General features: G+C 35.3%; 2 protein-coding genes and 1 pseudogene across 3 annotated transcripts; all 3 read left to right on the forward strand.

The window, feature by feature from the left end:
- Window positions 1–949: 949 nt before the first annotated feature.
- LOC143565449 (ras-related protein RABC2a-like) lies at window positions 950–4,257 on the forward strand. Its single transcript, XM_077052415.1, has 6 exons — window positions 950–1,311; window positions 2,408–2,476; window positions 2,561–2,626; window positions 3,200–3,321; window positions 3,415–3,543; window positions 3,893–4,257. The coding sequence occupies exons 1-6, from the start codon at window positions 1,107–1,109 to the stop codon at window positions 4,001–4,003; spliced, it is 702 nt and encodes a 233-aa protein (XP_076908530.1). The 5' UTR covers window positions 950–1,106; the 3' UTR covers window positions 4,004–4,257.
- A 1,645-nt stretch (window positions 4,258–5,902) lies between these two features.
- LOC143565441 (monocopper oxidase-like protein SKU5) lies at window positions 5,903–12,770 on the forward strand (annotated as a pseudogene). The gene is made up of 7 exons (XR_013141074.1): window positions 5,903–6,075; window positions 6,946–7,325; window positions 7,474–7,591; window positions 7,671–7,844; window positions 11,026–11,212; window positions 11,763–12,131; window positions 12,402–12,770. The product of XR_013141074.1 is annotated as a monocopper oxidase-like protein SKU5 (transcript).
- Window positions 12,771–15,993: 3,223 nt separating this feature from the next.
- On the forward strand, window positions 15,994–17,237 carry LOC143565455 (kunitz trypsin inhibitor 5-like). Its single transcript, XM_077052419.1, has 2 exons — window positions 15,994–16,347; window positions 16,917–17,237. The coding sequence occupies exons 1-2, from the start codon at window positions 15,994–15,996 to the stop codon at window positions 17,235–17,237; spliced, it is 675 nt and encodes a 224-aa protein (XP_076908534.1).
- The last annotated feature ends 4,287 nt before the right edge of the window (window positions 17,238–21,524 follow it).

Here is a 21,524-nt window from a genome sequence, read left to right on the forward strand (position 1 = left end):
AAAATGCCCACAAGATGGCAATAAGTGCTTGTAGTGGTTGTTAGGTGGTGATGGTGACGACATATAGGTGATGGTAGTGGCATGCAGTGAAGATAAGGGCAACAATGACAATATTGAGCCATTTAATCGGTTATAAGTTTGCTAGTTTCGTAGAAGCACCACGATAAAAAAATCTCTTATGGCCTAAATAAATTGAGTTGATCATGATAATAACCTATAATAACCTATAGTTGAGTGTTCAAATTTCTTTAGTCACGTATAACTGTATAAGCATAAGTATAAATGTTGAAAACAATGATTGTGATGTATGAAGTACTTTTAAACCATTCTAATATATCAGTATGCAGTTTAACTAAGATTTATCATATTTCAATTGTACAAACTAAGACGAATTTAAGAATGAAATCGAAGATAGTCAACGATTAATTATATTAACCAAGTTTCCAAATCCAACCTAATTAACCAAAATTGCACGATACCGGTCATTGGAACCGGGAGCTAGAAATTTAAGCAGCTCAACTTTGAAACATCAGCCCCTCAAATTTCCCAACTTATTTAATTAGTTGAAAAGAAACATAAAAAAAGGCTCTTTACTAGCAAGGTGCACAAAAGACATAAAACCAAAACAAAACCCAAATTAAAAATTTGAATTCGAAATATCAGAAAATTCAGATATCTGAAATTTTGAATAATCCAAATTTTAGATTCACATAGAGATTTTTAAAATAAAAATTCAAAATTCAGATATTTGTTTCGATTTCAAAAGTTCAGTTTCAGATACCAAAATCTAAGCATTCGAAGTTTTCTGATATCCGACTATCTACAAGACAAACAAGGTTAAAACCAAACCATCACAATAATTAAAGGTCTACAAACAAATAATCAAATAGTTCAAGGACCACCCACCAATTAATTTCCAAAACACAAAATAAACTTTAAAAAAAAATGAAAAATTTAACCCGCCAAGACCCAACAGTTTCCTCCATTTGTCTCACCCATGATACTCTCTAGAGAGAGAGACAGACAGACAGCAAGAGAGAGAAACAAACAAACCCTCAAACCATAATCAAAATTCAAAATCTTGAACAAAAGTTTGGTTTTTTAAAATGGGTTCATCGTCTCCATCAGCAACACCATATATCAACGGAGAAACCAAAGGCAGCTTCAAGCGATCACAGATCAGTCCCACCAGTTATGATTACTCTTTCAAGATTCTGGTTATTGGAGACTCAGGTGTTGGCAAAAGCAGTCTTCTTTTAAGTTTTATATCCAACTCCGATGACCCTTGTCAAGATCTTTCTCCCACTATTGGTAACTATTCACTTTCAATCATTTTTTGTATCTATATTTGTATATCTAAATTCTTGCTACTGAGTTATAGGGTTTCTTGAAATTTTTAAATATTTATATGAGTTTTTGTATTTTAATTCATATTTTTTCGATTATAATTTTTTTTTTTTTGGAAATTTATATTATAACATTAAAGGGTGATTCTTTAGCTTTGATTTTTTGATTGATGTATAAATTTTTATTGATTTGAATTTGATATGTAACCATCTATATTCTGTTTACTGAGTTATAGGTTTTTTTTTTATATATATTTATATAAAATTTTGTGATTTTAGGAGTAGATATGATTAGATGGTAACTTTTCTTGATTTGTTTGTTCATAGTCATATATACACTGTTTCTTAATTAGCACTTGTGTGATTTGATTTTTGTTGGATTCTTTTCACTGTACCTGGTATTGTTATTAAGATTTTTCCCTACCCAGACACTCATTATTACTATTATTAATTTTGGATTTACCCTACCAAAACTGTAGTTCTTGATATTCTTCTAGATATTGATTTTTTTTTTGTTTCTTGTTATTATTGTTTGTGTTGGATCCATGGGCCTTATAATGGGAAACTCACTGACAACCCATGTTCTCTAACTTATCATTTTTTAACTTTGACTTTATCTTTTATCCAATTTCAGCTATAAAAACTATCTACTCATTTTTTTTTTGTTTTCTTGTTCATGAAAACTCATCTTAAAATAAAACATGTGTATCAATAGTGTTATCTTTATTCTTTAGTCATGTGAATTGATTCAATCAAAGTTTTTGTTCTCTAAATAAAATATGAGTATTTGCATGTGGTAAGATGATTCCAAGATTTGATTTTATTATATGATATGACAGTAGACTACAAAAAGGGCCCCCCTTAATTAGGATTTTGAGACAAAAGCTCATGATGTATGCTTATATGTTCCCATTTAGATGGTCTTTTTGTGTTTATTGGTATAATGGTTCATGAATCATTTGTTATAATATTAGGCATGCACACATGGTTTTGATAAAAATGCCAAACACACATTTTAAGCAGTAATTAACCGAATGTGAATCATACATGTCAATTTCCAGGTGTGGATTTTAAGATGAAGATGCTCACAGTTGATGGAAAACGACTCAAACTAACCATTTGGGATACGGGTAACTATAATCGTTTTTAGACTAATTAATAACCGCTAATTGGTGGAAAATGAATACCATTTTTGAACGGATTTTGTGCTGCAGCGGGACAAGAGAGGTTTGGGACACTAACAAGCTCATACTACCGAGGCTCACATGGAATCATTCTTGGTATGCAACTAAATTAGTTTACCACTTTACATCATTATAAAATTATTAAAAAGAACTTAAAAAGGTATGGTGCAGTGGTAAACACCTTATTCAAGTTCAATTAAATCTTCCACTTTCTTAAGGGGTGTAAACGAGCCGCCCGAGCTCAACTAGGCTCTAGCTTGGCGTGTTTATTATTTATTAATTAATTTATACACAGTTATATTATAACATAATATATTGAGTTATTTTTGTCATGTTTTTATATATAATACTAATTATTAAATAAATATGCATTTAAAATATTAAATAAAAACTATATAAATAACAAGCTCGTAGGCGAGTTCGTGCTTGATAAGTGAAGCTCTGGCGCGGACAGTCAGACTTGTTTTTGTTCAAGCTTATTTTATAGGCTTGAGCTCCGTTAAGCTTGGATCCATTCAAGCTTTTAGCAAGCCGATATTGGGTGACTTGGTCTGTTTACACCCTTAGTTTTAACTTGTTTCATTGGTTGGAAGGGAATTGTTTTCTAATAACGGGTTCTCACAGTTAAAAAGAAAGATGATTAACACTCGTTATATTTGTGATATTCAGTTTATGATGTTACCCGAAGAGAAACCTTTACAAACTTATCAGAAATATGGGCACGAGAAGTTGATCTCTATTCTACAAACCCTGATTGTGTCAAGATTCTAGTTGGAAACAAGGTCGATCGGGTGAGTTTATAAACCAAAAGGGCCACACCTTTTTTTGTTATCTATCTTTATATACTGATTAACCCATTACACGATTGTTATGACAAATTTCAGGATGTTGAGAGGGCTGTAACGGTTGAAGAGGGAATGGCTCTTGCAAAAGAACATGATTGTTTATTTTATGAATGCAGTGCTAGAACAAGAGCAAATGTACAACAGTGCTTTAAAGATCTTTCTTTAAAGGTGCATACGTGTTTTTATGTTTGCTTTTAACGGGTCGGATTAAATAAAATAATTCAGCTAAAAGGGTAATCAGTCAAGTGGGTCAAACATGTTGAAAGCTGCTCAAAAGTGTATTTTCATAGCATAAAACTCTCTAAATCATTTTCTTGAAAAGATCAAATTTTTTGCCATCAATTTATAGTAAGTTTAAAATTCTTGGATAAAAGTTTTTTTCAGTCGATTCATTTTGACTCGTTTTGACCTCCAAAACATTTGCCTGTTTGAGAATAATTCATTTGGCTCATTACACAACCCGTGCATTTTGCCACTGCTAATAAGATAGTTTGACTATGTGTTTGAAATTGTGCAGATATTAGATAAACCAGGTCTACTTGAACAAGGTTCAGTAGTAGTGAAGAGACAAATCTTGAAGGAGAAGCAACTTTCCATGAAAAAAAGAAGTGACAACTGTTGCTCTTAATTGGAATCGTGTCTTATACGGTTCTTTTTTTTTTCTTTCTGTTTGACTCGAGATGGTCAAACCTGTTGCTGCATTCTCTATGGCCAACCAGGATATAAAGCTTGAAAAGAAGTTGGAGTTATTGTATAATGCTTTGTAGGTTAAATTGCATAGGTTTATGTTTTTATTTGTTGAATCTTTTGTCGCGGTTTGGGCTCGTTAAGAGTTCACTTTGAAGTTTTGAACGGTTTCGGTTTAAAATGCCCGAATGGAAGCCCGGTATGGATGGCAGTAAATAGCTATGTATTATCTTATTGTGTTTTTTTTGTTATAAGATGTTTTTGAAGTATATTTGATTCGCTTGCTCATAAATCCATCGAATGTGCTAAACTGCTAATAGATGTACTAACTACTAAGACAATACAAAGGTTGACATTTGGAGTCAAACTTTCAAATTTTAGAATGGAAGTATAATATGGAATTTATGAATCAAGTTCCAAAATATCAAAATTCCAAATTATGGTAACTTGTTGAGTAATGCTGTCATTGGCATCTTGATGAAATGCCAAAAAATCCATACAGATCTTGAAGTTGAAATTTGTAAGTTTGACCACAAAGTCAAAATAAACACTTAGGTATATATTTTCTCTCAGTACAGATGTTGACTTCTAAGGCCAAACTATGCATTTCCAAAATAAAAATGATTTTTTTTCTTCTGTTTGCCACCTTTTAGGTTGCGATGACAATGAGACTTTTATTTATTTATTTTCAAATATATGTTCTACTATTTTAATTTTTACGGGTGACCGGGTATGCATGTTTTGGGTTTATGGTCGGTTATCACAATATAGTGTAATACCATACCTGCAAAAATTTCAAAAGTAATCCCATACCCGAATACTCGTCATTGCTCGCTGCCTGTTTGGTTCAGGTTCGTTCGCATCCCTACTTTTATTCCATCAAAGATTTCAACTTAAAAAAGATTTTTTTTTTTTTTTTTTTAGACACAGATTTTATATAATTTACTATAAAACGATTACAATAAAGTGGCAGGCAAACGGGCAACAAGTTGCGCCGCAACCCCCTTTTGAACAGCAAAACCAATCCTGCTAAAAACGAAGCTTTGGGACCTAGAAGCTGAAGAGGTTCCGTGTACGACGCGCTGAACCCTACTCAAAAATTTCACAGCCTCTGGAGCCAGAAAACCAAATGTATCAAAGGCAAATGGTAGAAAGACATGTTGATTATCTAAACAAGCTTTCTCGTGTTTAACAACTTTGCCCGATTCAGCCTTCAACGCAGCCTGACCCACAACAAACCCACGGTCCCTGAGCCCAACAAGAGGAGACACTCCTGTAAGATCCACACAGGCGTGTTCCCCCCCTGCCCACCCGAACACAAGAATATCAGCCGGTCGTAAAGTAGACATCCCTTCAATAGGATCCGTGAGAAAGTTAACAGGGGCCTCCTTTTTAGCAGAAATCCCTGCCCGTTTAAGAACATCACACAGAACATCCCTAACCAGATCATGTCTGTATTTAAAGCCAGGCAATTCTTTGCAATGCACCGCATGGTCACCAAAAGAATCCAAACAGACCTTACGACAAATTGGGCAAGGTTCATCCGTCGGGAACATAGGGATCATTAACCGGTACTTAAGGATAGCCCGATAATCCAAAAAGATTTGACCAAGTCAAATCTTGATATAACCTTTTAGACATGGCTTTCAGTTACAAGACAACATAAACAGATGCCTAAATTATAGACAGTTCTTTAAATCATAGTTATTAACTTATTTAGCATTTAGACATGTATAAAATGACAGAAAACAGTTGGTTCTTCGTATGCCGATGGCGATATCAACTAAACTGTCAAAACCAAAGTAGTTTTGTCTTGCATGCATACAAAACCTCAGTTCCATTACCACCCTTGTTACATAGACCCCATATGCACCTTTTGTTCCTATGCAACTCCCAATGGCTTCTTTGGTATGGTCCATATTAGCTTTTCTCGTGGTTTTACTTGCGACAACAAACTCGGAAGTCATAGATCTACGTTGGGATATTGATAGTGATGATACGTTTGGGCAACCGGTAATGTCCCGTGTCGAAACATGAAATGAATCTGACCTGATCCATGACGATGTTTCCACGGATTTTCGAGATGAACGAACCACGTCTTGATCTTCTTCTTCGGTTGCTTGAGACCTGCAATGGTTTTTCGGGAGTGTGGAGGTGACTGCTAAGAAATCTCAAAGATCTCTTGTTTACAGACACAAAAAAGTGGTGGTGGCTCTTATTGAGCATGACCCTTTAATAAGGAGGTGGAGACCTCCTTTTATAGAGAGCCTCATGGCCACCATCATGGTACCCTAATGGGCCTAGCCCAGTTAGGGTTACCTCCACAAAACCCCCTCAGCCCAATAACATTGTATTAGTCCATATAATAAAATAAGCCAAACATAATAAATTTAGGGTCGTAAAACCGGGTTTAGTACCATACCCCTACATCCCGTTAATCAGTCTTTAATGTTTGAATAATCATTTCTATATACAATGAAAAATGTAAAACTGAAAAAACAAAAAAATTTATTTATCTCTATCACTCTTTCTTTTAAGTGTGATATACATATAGGTGTGCATATAGATCTCTTTTTTGGCGGTAAAAAATCTATATGCATTTAGTGTTATATTTTTCAAAAGCAAATTACAAAATAGTGAAATCTTAATCCAATCTAGTTGATTTATACAACAGACAGTATAGTATTAATACGATTCTTGTAGTTCTCAACGTATTGCTGGTTTTAAAATTAACGTCCTCTATATACACTAGACCAATTTGTCTGGATAAAATCTAGAACCACCCTTTAAAAACCGAAAACAGATTAATATTATGGTTCTATGAAAAAGCTGAAGTGTTCTATTATATTATGTTCATTGATAGTGTTCGTGTGCTTGCGACAGGTTATAACCATTAACAGCCAATTCCCGGGTCCCCTTATTAACGCCACGACCAACGACATAGTTAAAGTAACCGTTTTCAACTACTTAGACGAACCCCTTCTTTTCACTTGGAATGGTATTCAACAAAGGCTTAACTCGTGGCAAGACGGAGTTTCAGGGACTAACTGTGCCATTAAACCAGGCACCAACTGGACTTATGCATTTGTTGTTAAAGATCAAATTGGTACTTTCACTTACTTTCCTTCTATCAACTATCAGAAGCTTGCTGGAGGGTTCGGGCCTATTCGGGTCAACAATCGTATTGTCATCAATGTCCGTTTGCAAAACCTGAAGCCGAGTTTGATCTTCTCATTGGTGACTGGTTTTTCGTAGACTATAAGGTACAACGGTCTAAACTTAACCGTTAACTTTTTTAGGAAAAATAATCAAAATAGCCATTTCGTCCCAGACTTTTCAGTAGTCGTGGTTTCATAGTATATTCAAAACGTTGATACTTACATCAAATTTTTATCTTGTTTTCATGTAAAGGTCGTTAGGTCAAATCTTGAAGCTTTAAGTGAGGTTCCTGATATTATGTTGATCAATGGCAAATCACCTTACGGGCATTCGACATCAAAACCTTACGAGACTGTGGAGGTCACTAAAGGTTTACAACTTTACATGACAGTTAAATATGAATAATGTGTCACTTTACTATTTTAAGGTTTAATGCTCTTATACTTCAGGCAAAACATATAGATTCAGAGTATCCAATGTTGGGACCACACTGAGTTTCAACTTTAGGATTCAGAACCATAAGATGCTGTTGGTTGAGACTGAAGGCTCGTACACGAACCAGACCACGGTGGACTCTCTAGACGTGAATGTCGGACAGTCATACTCGGTTCTAGTTAGAGATGGTCAAAAAAACCGGTTGGGGAACCGGTTTGCCGGTTTAAACCGGAAACCGGTTTTTACGAAAACCGGTTTTTTAAAAACCGGTTTGACAGGTTTACAAACCGCCGGTTCGTATTTCGGTTACAAGTTTTAGAGCCAAAACCGGTTAACAAACCGGTTAATGAAAAAACCGTTTTTTTTTAATAACCGGTTAAGGAAAAACCGGTTAACCGGTTTTTTTATAAACCGGTTTTTGACCGTTGTGGAAAAACCGGTTAACCGGTTTCTCCATAACGGTTAACCGGTTAAAAACCGGTTTTTTGACCGTTGTATAACGGCTATATGGCCGTTTTTTTTTTGACCGTTTTTTTTTTTTTTACCATTTTACCCCCACAAACATCTATATATAGTTTAGGTTGGGTATTGGTTAGATCACACTCGATTATACAACTCCAAACGCTCTAAACGTTTATTTCATACGCGATTATTTTGTTATCTCACGCTCAATTATACCACATTACCACTCCATACGGTCTTATTTCGTAGTCGATTATCATGGCCTCCCAAAGTGCTGCTTCATCCGTCAACATGGGTGCCTCGAACACGGGAGAAACGGTCGTTTGGGTCATCCCCACGAAACGAAACCAAGATGTTTGGCAACATTTCGACCTATGCGAAATGTCTAACGGTAGCCAAAAAGCTCGATGCAAACATTGTTTGAAGTTTTATGGCAAAGATGCAAACTCCACTTTAAAAGCGCATGTACAAAGGCCCTTTTGCAAGGCCTTGAAGGACGAATCGGGAAGTAGTTCGCAGCCGGAGATGACGAATCAAGGAGCGGTGTTTACGTACGACCTTGAAGCGGTACGTCAAAAGTTTTCAAACTTTGTGATTCAACAAACACTTCATTTCAACCACTTCGACAACCCTCAATTCACGGAGATGATGCAAAAGTATGTTCAACCACGCTACCAACACGTAAGTCGTTCGACCCTTAGAAGAGATTGTCTTAAAGTATGGAAAAACGCTAAATCCGAACTAATTTCATACTTTTCAAACTTACAAACTGGTGTAAACTTAACAACGGATGTGTGGTCGGTACCTCATGGTTCGCCCGACTCATACATTTGTGTGACGGCTCATTGGGTTGACCCCGAGTCGTGGCAAATGATGAAACGAACCGTTGCGTTTCAATTGTTTGATTACCCGCACACGGGTAGAAATATTTTTAAACTCTTGGATAAAGTCATTCGACAATACAAGATTGAACATAAAATCTTTTCAATTTCGTTTGATAACGCGTCCAACAATACGGCCGCGGTTGGCCATTTAAAATTAAAGTATAAACCTATTTGTGATGGAGCGTTTTTTCATAGCCGATGCATTGCACATATTATCAACTTGGCCGTGCAAGATGGGTTAAACGTGATCGAAACGCAAAGAAACAATTTTAAAAGAATGTTACGAGATGTTTTTAGCAACAATAAAACATTTTCAAGATACAAAAAATTTTGTGTAGAAGCTAATTGTCAATGGTTAGGGCCAAATTGGGATTGTCCAACAAGATGGAACTCGACTTGTGATATGTTTGAGAAAGCCATCCAACAAAAAGAATCATTAATTGCGTTTCATCAAATTTTGTCAAGTAGGGGTAAATGTGCACCGTACGATCCTAGAAACTGGTTATTGATTGAGATCGTTACGAAGGTCCTTCAAATTTTTAAATCTTGCACAACTAGTTTATCCGGGGTTTACTATCCAACAAGCCCCATTGCTTTACCAAAAATTGTTGTCATGTGCACAAAGTTGAGTGAACTTCATTGTAGGGGTGCACCTTATTTTGATATGGGTGTAAAAATGAAAGAAAAATTTAGAAAATATTTTCAAGAACTACCCGCTGTTTTGACATGTGCTGCTGCGTTAAACCCTTGCATCAATGTTGGTGGTGTTGAAGCTTTAATAGAAAAAATTTGTGATGAGCTAGAGTTAAACGACGATCAAAACCCCTATTATAGCCAAACTTTAAAGAATGCTTTCAACACCACCTTGTCAAACATGTATGATGTTTACCTTACAAAATACGGGTCGTCTTCCCAAATTCATGACTCGTTAAGAGCTGTTGCCCAATCCCAATCCCAAACCGACCTTGAAATGGGGATGTACTACATGATTTGGGAAGACGCCGGTAAACGTCAAAAGGTAAACACCCCAAGCAGTGAACTTGGAAGGTATGGTGGTACCAACTTTGTGAAACACATGACTCCGGATGAATTTAGAAGTCTTGATTTGCTGGCTTGGTGGAGAGGTAAGGAGGATGAGTTTCCGATCCTCGCCGCCATGGCCAAAGATTTACTAACGGTCCAAGCTTCCACGGTAGCTTCAGAGTCTGCTTTTTCTGTTTCTGGCAGGGTTATATCGATTAGGAGGACTCGACTCACTCCACCAGCTATAGAGATGTCGATTTGCTACAAGGATTACTTGGACTCTTTAGATAGGGCACAACATCAACGCTCACTCGAGGGGGAAATGGAGTATGAGGCGGGCTTGTATGAAGACGAGGTCAATCAAGGACACATTCAACCAATGACCGATGAAGAAGCCGCGTACGACGATTACCTAAGGAATAGCTCGGGATCGGGTAGCGAAGAAAATTAGTTAAAGAAACAGCAAACATGGAGGCAAATAATGAGTAAGAAACAGCAAGTTGTTCATGTAATCGTGTCTAAGCATTCTTTAATGTTTGTATTTTTGAGTTACGAATATGCGATAACGATTTAATGTTTGTATTTTTAATGTAAAAACTATAAATGAAAGTTATGTGTTTTTAATCTTCCAAGCAAAGAACCCTAACAACGAAAGCAAAGAATGGCTTCGGTCAGTCCGTTTTGCCTTGTAGTTACCGGTTTGTTTATACTGTGAAAAAATAATGGTTATTTAAAAAAAAAAAAAAAAAAAAAAAAAACCGGTTAACCTAAAAACCGGTTATTAAAAAACCGGTTTATTAACCGGTTCTAACCGGTTTCTAAACCGGTCCTAACCGGTTAGACCGGTTAGGGTTTTGACATACAAAAACCGGTTATTAACCGGTCCGGTTATTAACCGAACCGGTTTTTTTTCCGGGCCAAAAAAAACCGGTCCGGTTAATAACCGAACCGGTTTTTTTAAAAAAACCGATTTGTGCACCTCTAGTTCTAGTAACTGCAGATCAAGATGATGCTGATTACTACATTGTAGCAACTCCTAAGCTGCTAAACACATCAGATGATAGCCCGCTTGTGGCTAAAGGCGTATTGCATTATACTGAATCGAGTGCTCGTGTTAATGGACCGATCCCCACTGGCCCTGACCCATGGGACATTGAGTTTTCAGTAAACCAAGCAAGATCAATCAGGTAAATAAGTGAAAAATTCAAAACCACAATTTATAAGTATCGGTGAATAATATTTTCTTTTCATTAGTTAATTGGAAGCCAACCCTTTTTTAGCTCAAACCGAACAAAATACTAATGGTAAAGCTAAATAGTAGGGGTGTTTGGGTCGGTTTTGAACTCAAATTGAACCGTGAAAATTCAGTTTTTGGGTTTTTAAAAACTGTTCGTTTTGGGGTTTTCGGTTTTCACAATGGCTTGGTTTGGTTATGCGGTTTTAACATTTAGGCTTGAAAATTTTGGGCCTAAACTGGCCCAGTACACGTGGCTTGAAACTTTAGGATAATTTTTTTGTTAAATAATAATTAAGGTCCCAGGGTTGGTAACCTAGTAGCAGAGATAAGCCTGCTAATCACCCGAAAGTCCAGAGTTTAAGTCCTAAGAAGAGTAAGAAATTTTCCGTCTTAAAAAAATAATACATATAATAATAACTATAACGACAATACATCTAGCCATAAGTGTTCTTTAGAGTTTGCAAAATTTTTTCAACTAATGGTGTTTAGTTCTTAAACAGATGGAATATGACAACAGGAGCAGCACGGCCTAACCCACAAGGGACATTTAACGTCACTAACGTGACCTTGTCGGAGACGATCATCCTTCACGGATCACAAGCCAATATTAGTGGCTTGTACCACTACGCGGTCAATAACATATCATATTTCACACCGGATACACCATTAAAACTGGCTGATTATTTCATCAATGGGTCTGGAGTTTACCGCCTAGGTGAACTCCCGATCCAGTCCATCAAAGACGAGGCCGCCTTTGGTGTTTCAGTCGTGAATGCCATTCATAAGGATTGGCACGAGATCATCTTCCAAAATGATCTGAAATTGATGGATTCTTGGCATTTAGATGGCTATGGATTTTACGTTGTCGGGTAAGTGCTAATCAAACTTGAGCTTTTACAACAAATACGACAAATTGAATTTTAATAGTTTGAACTATAATTCACTGGCCAATAATAATCTATACTGTTAATGTGACTAATGACACTTATAACATTAAGTTCCGTTGTTAATCACAAACAATTTACTGATTTTTTTAATCACAATTAAAATGTTACGAATTGTTTTTAAGAAAAACAAGTGAAAATTATATATTATTATCGATCAATAAGTCATATTCATCTGTTTTTTTTTTTTTCTAGTTTTGGTGATGGAGAATGGACACCAGATGCTAGAAGTACCTACAACTTGTATGATCCAGTGGTCCGTTCCACCGTCCAAGTGTACCCCGGATGGTGGACGGCAGTGTATGTTTTCCTAGACAACCCTAGGATGTGGAACTTGAGATCGCAACATTTGAAACGTTGGTATTTGGGACAAGAATTATATGTTCGGGTTCATGATGATGATCCAAACCTGGCACCGGAAAACCCTCCACCGGAAAACCTACTTCTATGCGGCGAGTTTGGTGAGCCGGGAGCATGGGCCCCGGGTGGTGCACCTGAGCCTCAACCGGGATGGTGATTACTGATTAGAGTGATGGTAGATAATGTGATGGTTATGATGGTGGTTCATGAGCATATAACTCCTCTTCGCTAGCAATTATGTGTCTCTGAAATAAAACGGATGATAATATTTGTATTCTTCTGATTAAAATTGTTAATTATAAAAAACTAAAATGATAAACTCTTTATGATTCTTTATTTTGCATACAAACAACTCACAAAAGTTTATATTTAAATATTCTTTGACCACCAAGATATGGTTATTGAAAAAAGAAACGTAATTAACTATGATGATGGAAGAAAACTAATCATTTAATTTATGGCCATTTCATGCCGTCTGTAGCTGGTCTCTCCAGCTTTTTCGGTATTCATTGATTCCAACTAATTCTCTAATCCCTTCGGTGTTCATTGGTTCAAAACCTGACACATAATATGCACACCAAGAAACACAAGAATTAATACACGAAAACTCTTTCCAAGCAATCTTTCGATCATCATTCTCGATCTTCTTCAAGGTGCATTATGGTGCTAGTATCTTCCTTGACAGTTTTAACTCCGTCTGTAGGGAAATAAAGAAGTTCTTTTGGAATACTTCAAATCTATTTTAAGAACCGTGTTGAACACAAATCCTCAGCCAAAAGTTTTTTGTTTTATCTCGTATTTTATTACATTTCAGTTTGCAATAGTAATGTAATATATATATATATATATTTGCTTTCATTTTCAATTCTTTATCTTAAGTCAATAAAAAGTGTTCTTTATAGTTTTCTTATACGGACGGTTCCTTATAATTCTCTAGCTCTCTCGTGACTACTCGATTGATTGGCAGTACCATATTGCTGTTAAAAACCATTTAAGTTATGTTATCAATATTTACAAATTTGTCCTTTTGAATATAAACGATTGACTAAACATTCTACTACCACTTTTTCGTCGAATGATGACCCCCGAACTATTATCCTGGTACCCTTCTAGCGGATTTATATGATCACAACTCTACTTATGGAAAGAAAAGAATGTAAAAAATATTGACACAACACAACCACCCTTCAAATCAAAAGGGTATAAGAATTTAAGTTAGTTGTAGCCCCTACAGAAATATATCCTTTTAGCGACGTTAATTTTTGTAAGGTATAAGAATTTAAGTTCTGTAGGGAAAAAACAGAATACACAAATCATGAAGCAGCACTAAATGTGGGCACATGCATGATCAATAACTTTTAACAAAATATCTGTTTTCCAAATCATCTTTCTGTTATTGTATCTAATTTATTTATTTTATCGCCTCCAAGTATTTGACAAATATCATGTTATGGTTTGGTTAGTTAAAACGTAAAATAGACAGCGAGTTAACCAAGATTAAAAAAAAAGAAAAAAGAAACTGATTGGTTGAAATGGGCGTGAACCCAACACAATGACTCAATGAGCCCTCTTGGGCGTTAAACTATTGGCGAGAGAGAGTGGACGTAGGTGGGAAGACAATGCAAGTGATGAGGTGGAGGTGGAGTGACGCCCCTCCACCTTCGTAACACTTAGTCTTAGGGGTGAGTTATTATACAATAATTACTTATCGTATATTACATTACGCACCCTACCTTTCAAAATGTTAGATTATAGAACACGCGGTGGCAGTTTCGTAAATAACCCCAAAACTAGTTCGTGATCAAATTCATTAATTACAAATACCTTTTAGAACGTTAGATTATAGAACACGTGGTGGCAGTTTCGTAAATAACATCAAAACTAGTTTGTGATCAAATTCATCAATTACAAATCAATATTCTGATCCAAATTCTAAACTCTGTGCTCTATGTCTTTCAATTTCTTAACCCTAATCAGAGCTAAAAACATGAAATCTCAAAAGTCAAAAACCAAATTCAAAATAGATCGAACGTCGTTAAACATTAAGAATCTTCAAAAGTGATAAAAAATTGATGATTTTAATAAATCAAATTGATGTGTAAAAGGATTTAGATTCATTAATCGATTATGAAATTGCAGAATATACACTCAATCGAGCTCTGATTATGGTTCAAAATATTACGTTTAAAGTTTAAACATTCCAAGCAAAACTGAAGACACAATGTACATTTAAACGTTCTAACCAAAACAAACACTTTAAAATGTTTAGGACAAAATTGTAAGACACTCAGAACAAAAATGACCAAAAATAATTACACCGTTAAAACGTTCAGAACAAAAATCTAAGAAGTTCAAAACAAAATTAAAAACATCCAGAACAAAAATCTAAGAAATTTAGAAAAAAAAAACTATGAAGTTTAGAACAAAACTTAAAAGTTTTGAACAAAAATTTAAGAAATTTAGAACAAAAATTAAGAACTTCAAAACAAAAATCTAAAAAATTCATAATAAAAAGTTAAGAAGTTCTGAACAAAATTTGAACACTCAGATGAAAAAACTTTAAACACTCAGAACAAACATTTAAACGTCACAAGCTGATATCTGAAATTAAACTTTCTATAACAAGAAATTGGACGCTGAAATCACATCATTTAATCTCGTAATCATCAAAATATCATCAATCGGCCATCGATTTCATCATATGAACAAATATGAAACGTATTTAGACTTCTATCAATTTAAATCACTCTCCAATGTTGAATTCAATTAAAGTGGTGTCTGCAAGGCTTCGGTGACCATGACTGAATGGTCGTAACGGTTAATTAGGGTGGAAACAAATTAAAAAAACTTACAAATTTGTCACCACGTGTTTTTTGAAATCAAGGGTGTAGATGGTCGCGTACGTAGTGTAGGATAAAAGATTATTGTATTGGATCATTTACCTAGTCTATTTGTTAGTTATTATATGGTAATATAGATAATTTTGTATGAAAATAGGTTTATGGTTAGTTTTTATATAATGTATCTAAATTGTATCTTTGCATACAAAAATTCAAATGCTCTAAAAATAAATAAAAGCATTTTAATACACGTTCATTTCAATATAAGCGCAATAATAAGTTGAGAACTACGCACAAGAATTAAACAGTATAATACATTTATACGTATCCTTTTAAAGTTTAAACACGATACGTAGTCATTTACATAACCGCCACACTTTAAATATAACACATAAGCCATTTATTGCGTATTATTTTATATGATTTGAATGTGAATATTTATAAACTAAATAAGTATTATAACTTTAATCATAATTGATAACAGTCTAAACACCATATTCTTCTATAAATATCAAGAATCTCCAAGTCTGTGTTCCTCAAACTCTTCTAAAGAAACTTTTATACTTATTCTTAATTATCTTGTCCTCATGAAGATGACATTGTCTTTGGTTTCCTTAAACCTCTTCATCTTCATCACCACACACTCACTTCTATCAACTGCTTCTGACGTAATATACGACTCCGCCGGCGACAAGCTTCTGACGGGTGTCCCTTACTACATCTTCCCACTTCTTCGTGGCACCGGAGGCGGTCTCACTCTTTCTAGGGCCACCAAAGACTCATGCCCACTTGATGTCACCCAAGAACCTTTCGAGTTCAACTATGGCGTCCCGTTCATTGTTACACCAATCATTTTCGATGAAACTTACATTCGTGAATCGTATCCGGTTTCCATTGAAGCAAGTTTTACCGACCCATGCCAGGGATCCAAGACATTGAAGGTTTGCATGTGTCGATTTTGCGTTCGAACCAAACCAAAACCAAAGTTTAAATTTCTCGGTTTCAAAAAACTGTTCGGTTTCAGTTTTTAATTTTACTAGGGTTGTTCAAATAACTTGTGTATCAAAACTCGCATGAATATGGCTCGATTGTAAACGAGCTAAGCCGAGCCTGAGATAGCCTGGCTCAGCTCCTTAACTAAAAATCATTTTATACATGTGCTTGAAACATTCTGAACTTGATATAATTGGTCCAAAATAATTAACTTAAGCCTTATTAAAACTAACATAAAATAATAAATATATTGAATTTAGACTGAAACTTTTTGCCTAAAAGCATTCATTAACCATTTATACATAAATATTGGCCAACTTTTTTTTCCAAATAATAAGTGTATTTTGTAAACGCAATAATAAATATTATAAACAAGTTTAGCGTGGTTCGGTTTGGTTCTGTCTTGTAACAAGACATTACTAAAAGGCAAAAACCTCATCGTTTGTTATTAATTAGTTTGAGTCGGTTATTTTGGTTTGGGTTTGATTAATTGTTCTTTTCTTAACCGTAACTGTAGCTATCATCGTCGGAAGTTGTCACAGCAGCTGCTGCTAAAACTGTTAAGACCGTTACGGCCGGTGGTCAGTTGAACACACAGGAGAGCTGCTTTCAGTTTGTGGAAGATGAGGTGATGCCCGGAACCAGAAGTTACCAGATCCAGTTATGTCCGTTTAAATGCGGTTCGAACAGTAGTACCAGCCTTAGTTGCTATAATATCGGACTTGTCACAAATTCGGACGGCAAGACCTTTCTTGGTCAGACCGATGCTTTGTTTCCGGTTGTGTTTCAGAATTCTTTTGGCAGTTCCGTCCAGCAGACTGCTGTCCAGTCTGAGTAGTAGTGTTGAATTGGTGTGTTGTGTTTGTGACTTGTTAATGCATATTCATTTGTCCATTATGCAAAGTTGAATAATTTTGTATTTTTGTTGTTTTGTACGTTGTTGATCGTGATGAAATAAATTTAATTGCATGAAATCACTTAACAAAGTTCATAAAATAATTCTGATTGTGCTATATCTTTTTTTTTTATTTTATAGAAAAAACTAGTAGCACCCAAAATAGAGTTAAATTTTGGCTTGCTACCACGACAATATTGTATTTATCTTTTCCCGACAAAATTCAAATAAAATTGAAATTTCAAATGGATCGGGTTGCGCTAAAACGACGACTAAACGAGTAGTCATGAGTAGATTGTAATTATCAAAGTAGTAGAGACGAGTTAACTGGTAACAAACTACTCGTATTCGACATGTATACCGGAAGAACCAGTCGCTGACCAAGATCTACTGGTATTGACTATCTAAGTTTTAAGTTTGCAAACTACTTGATCCAGTTAATCTTTTGTAAAACCGCCCGGTCCGACGATTTCGTGCGCCAAACTACTCACGTAAGTTAGTTTGTAAGTTACACGTCCTTCCAAAAATTTAAGATCTACTCGTCGTGGCGAAAACATTTCTACAGTAGTCGTGGCTATTGTTTCTGAGGCATGCATCTTCTTTGCTCGTGACGACTAAAATAGTATGGAACGTACTCATTTCGGTTGGTTTATGGTCACGTGCTATATTTTAAGTGGTTATGCAAACTACTCGTTTGGTTACATATGCTACTCGTCCTGACTAGTTTTAAATATCCATTTCTGGAATATAATAGGAAACATATATAAAACTTGAAATTGGTTTATAAAAATACATATTTTAAGAATTTTCTCTTAAATTTTGGCTTAACTATAAGTGAAGTCAATTTTTTTAAGGACAACGCATAGAAAATGATATAGAAAGGTTTAACCTATTTACTAAGCATTTACATTATACTTGTTATGGTTTGATTATATTTACCGCTTTTATCACGTTATGGTATTTATATTGTTGTGTCAAAATTGGTGATATTCTCACTCAATTTTATGTTGACAAAATCCATTCTATACGCATATGCAGGTTGCTTGTATCGAAGATTAAAGTTTGGACATGTAGACAAGACCTTAGGATATAATCAAGTTAATTTTTTTGAGCTTATATTTATTTATTCAAATTGTTTGTTTTAGTTGGATATTGTGTGTACAATTAAAATAAAATAATTAATTAGATATTGTCATTTTTATGTTATGATAGTATCTTCGAGCTGTGAGCAATCGGATCACGCCCCGACATTTCCGCCTTAGGTTGGGGTGTGACACTTACACCCCCTTTTTTACGCGTTACTTTTGGGGGTAACATGCCTATCATATTCAAACTTACACGTTTTAAGGCCTCAATACTAAACCCACAATTCCTCAATATGTGTTTATATGAATTTTGCACTATTATCGTTTATGCCTCAATGTGATTACATGTTTAAGTGTTTGTTTTTAAATGTTGCTGTTGTGGCTCATCCTCAATAAGTATCATCATATCCCCCCCCCCCTCTTCACTATTGCGGCTTTGTGCCAATTAGAATAGCCCCCCCCCCCCCTTCTAGTTATATAGGTAAGCCCCTGCAGGCGCCAAACATTTGCCCTCCTCTTACCATTCCCGTAACACACCATATAGGTGATAATGCCGCGACACGTTAAATAATCGAACTACAATACAGAGTCTTTAAAGATCTGATTATTTCTTTGTTATGATATGTTGGTCTCCTAATGTACTAGAAGTTATAATAATGTAGTAGAAATTAAAAGAGTGGTCCTAGTAGAGTAGTAGGTCCCATGGGCTTTCCCTAGTTACGAAACCAAACACATGCAATTACAAAACAGGTTTGAGATTGAGTTATTTTGTTTTCTAAAGTTTATGTGTTGTTTACTTTTGTTTATTATTAACAGTCATTTATAGCATAGGTGTGAGATTGAGTTGGGTGTTATTCGCTTTTCAATTATTTTTATCAAAACGATTTACTAATTAAGTACTTAATTATTAGTCAAAGATTTCTTTTAGAATAATGCATTAAGTTTGGACAAGGATGCCTTATAAATATGATGTTGATGTGTATAGGTGTAATTTCTTTTAAAGTTGTATGAAATTTAGAAAATGACGTGATTTTAATATGAAATTGATGTATATGAATATAGGTGTGTGGATTTATGTATTTATTTATGGTTGTCTATTGTGATAGGTGGCAAAAACTTCATTGTGATTGAATGACCCTAGGAATATGATAAAAATGGAATACCTTAAAAAAGAAAAAAGACAACAATATTATGTTGAAGCATCGAATGAAACACGAAAGAAATACAATAATAGTCAATTACCTAAAATATAAAATAAACTAAACGATGCATGATAATTTGATGGTTTAGCTCCTCTTTAGAATACTAGCCCAAATCATGCATCAACGACTTCCATATTTGATATAGGTCAGTGTTGAAATCCACCAAAGAATGTTACAAATTTAATGCTTTGATTTGGAATTTGGGAAATCTTCCCTCTCCGCTTCAAACATTAGATTATCTCTAATGCATATAAAGGTTCCTTCTAATCTGAAGTAATTTTCCCAATAAATTATCTCTCTTTTATATTCACTACAGCCTCTTAGTTCATGATGATCTTCCCTCTTTTTTTCATTTTCTTTTTTTATTCTTACGGGGAATCAGCATCACACTGGTAGAAAATAGACCGTTAGTGACGTGCAATGCGTGTCATAATTGAAATTGCGACCGATCGAGAACATGAAAACACGAAACCCTAGGCAAAGAGAGTAGAAATCGAGTGAGACTACGATGAAATACAAGTGTTGATGAATGTAGCTGGAGTTGTGGTGTAACAATATAAAGAAGATTAACATGGACCGATTATATACCCTAGGCAAATTTCACAACGCGTTTTGGGCTTAGTGCTAGTGGACAAAGGAGAGCTTCACAGTTAAACATTCTTAGGTGGAAGTAGTACTAGCATGGGTGACTTCCTAGGAAGTCTCTTTCTGAGAAACGAAAACCAAAGCCGTGAGTTCTTGGATGGGCCATCCATCAGGGGCAAAGCAGATAATATTGGTGGTACAAGAGGCGGGATGCTACAAAATGGTATCAGAACTATTCCTGATTCGTTCGGGATGGTGGGACAAACTTCATCGAGGACGATGAGTCCCTTGGGGGGGGGGGGGTGATTGTAACGATACAAAGAAGATTAACATGGACCAATTGTACACCTTATGCAAATCCACATCAGCCATGGACAAGAGAGATCATGATTCATAAGTAATGTCAACAGCCTCTAAAATCACCAATGCATTTTGGGCTTAATGCTACTAGGACGAGAGGAGAGTTCTACAGTTAAGCATGCTCAGATGAAAGTACCACTATGATATTGATCTCCTGAGAAGTCTCTAACGGGGCAACCAAATACAAAGTCGTGAGTTCTTTAATTGGCCATCCATCAGGGCAAAGCGGACAATATTGGGTGGTACGAGAGGCGGAATGTTACATGTGGATTCAATTTCTTGTTCAAATTGAAGAGGAGTTGGGCTAGGGTTTTTGAGTCATAGGAGCGTGAGATGGATATGAAGATATGGACCTGAATTCAAATGCCCTAGAAAAACATACAGTGGCAGGAAGAGATAACACACATATATTGTAAAGTGTATCTCGTGCTTTTATTGTTTTTTCTATTTAACTTTTTATGGCATCGAAGTTCTAGAAAGATGAAACATAGTGTTGCACACTAAAATAATAGTATATGTCATAGTTTGCACGTCATTATAGCCTAGTTTTCCTTATAATGTCTCTAACCCAGTCGGGTTAAAACTGGCCAGTACGGTACACCCGAAGTGATGTTCTCGACGGTACCAGGCGGCTTGGCTAAGGTGTTCCCAAGTGCACTTCGTTCATAGCTTACCAAGGAGTTGAAGTTGAACGAGTAGTTTCAACACACGTATTTCATAATAAATGTTTGTTTCTAATTTGTGTTTATTAACCCTTATTATAAAATAGGTGTTAGATTGAGTTATAAACTTTTCGATATAACTTTTGTTGATCATAAAATAAAATTAATGTATACATGTGTTGTTTCTTTTATAGACGTATGAAGTTTGGAAAATGATGCCATTTTAATATGAAATTATATCCATGTGTATGGATTTATGTCAATTTGTTTTATTTATTTATTGAACTAGCAAAACTTTCATTCCACCAAAACAACACAACAAAGCCAGCAAGGGCT

Source organism: Bidens hawaiensis, unplaced genomic scaffold (assembly GCF_021521415.1).
Source record: "Bidens hawaiensis isolate Kalapana, Puna unplaced genomic scaffold, B.hawaiensis_p1.1 tig00022340_1, whole genome shotgun sequence".
Taxonomy (NCBI): domain Eukaryota; kingdom Viridiplantae; phylum Streptophyta; class Magnoliopsida; order Asterales; family Asteraceae; genus Bidens; species Bidens hawaiensis.

Bases quoted from the DNA above. Each gene is read 5' to 3' on its own strand.
- LOC143565449 (XM_077052415.1), top strand. From the start codon at position 1,107: ATGGGTTCATCGTCTCCATCAGCAACACCATATATCAACGGAGAAACC. The intron at 1,312-2,407 runs GTAACTATTCAC...GTCAATTTCCAG, and splicing joins AGATCTTTCTCCCACTATTG to GTGTGGATTTTAAGATGAAG. The intron at 2,477-2,560 runs GTAACTATAATC...TTTGTGCTGCAG, and splicing joins ACTAACCATTTGGGATACGG to CGGGACAAGAGAGGTTTGGG.
- LOC143565455 (XM_077052419.1), top strand. From the start codon at position 15,994: ATGAAGATGACATTGTCTTTGGTTTCCTTAAACCTCTTCATCTTCATC. The intron at 16,348-16,916 runs GTTTGCATGTGT...CCGTAACTGTAG, and splicing joins AGGGATCCAAGACATTGAAG to CTATCATCGTCGGAAGTTGT.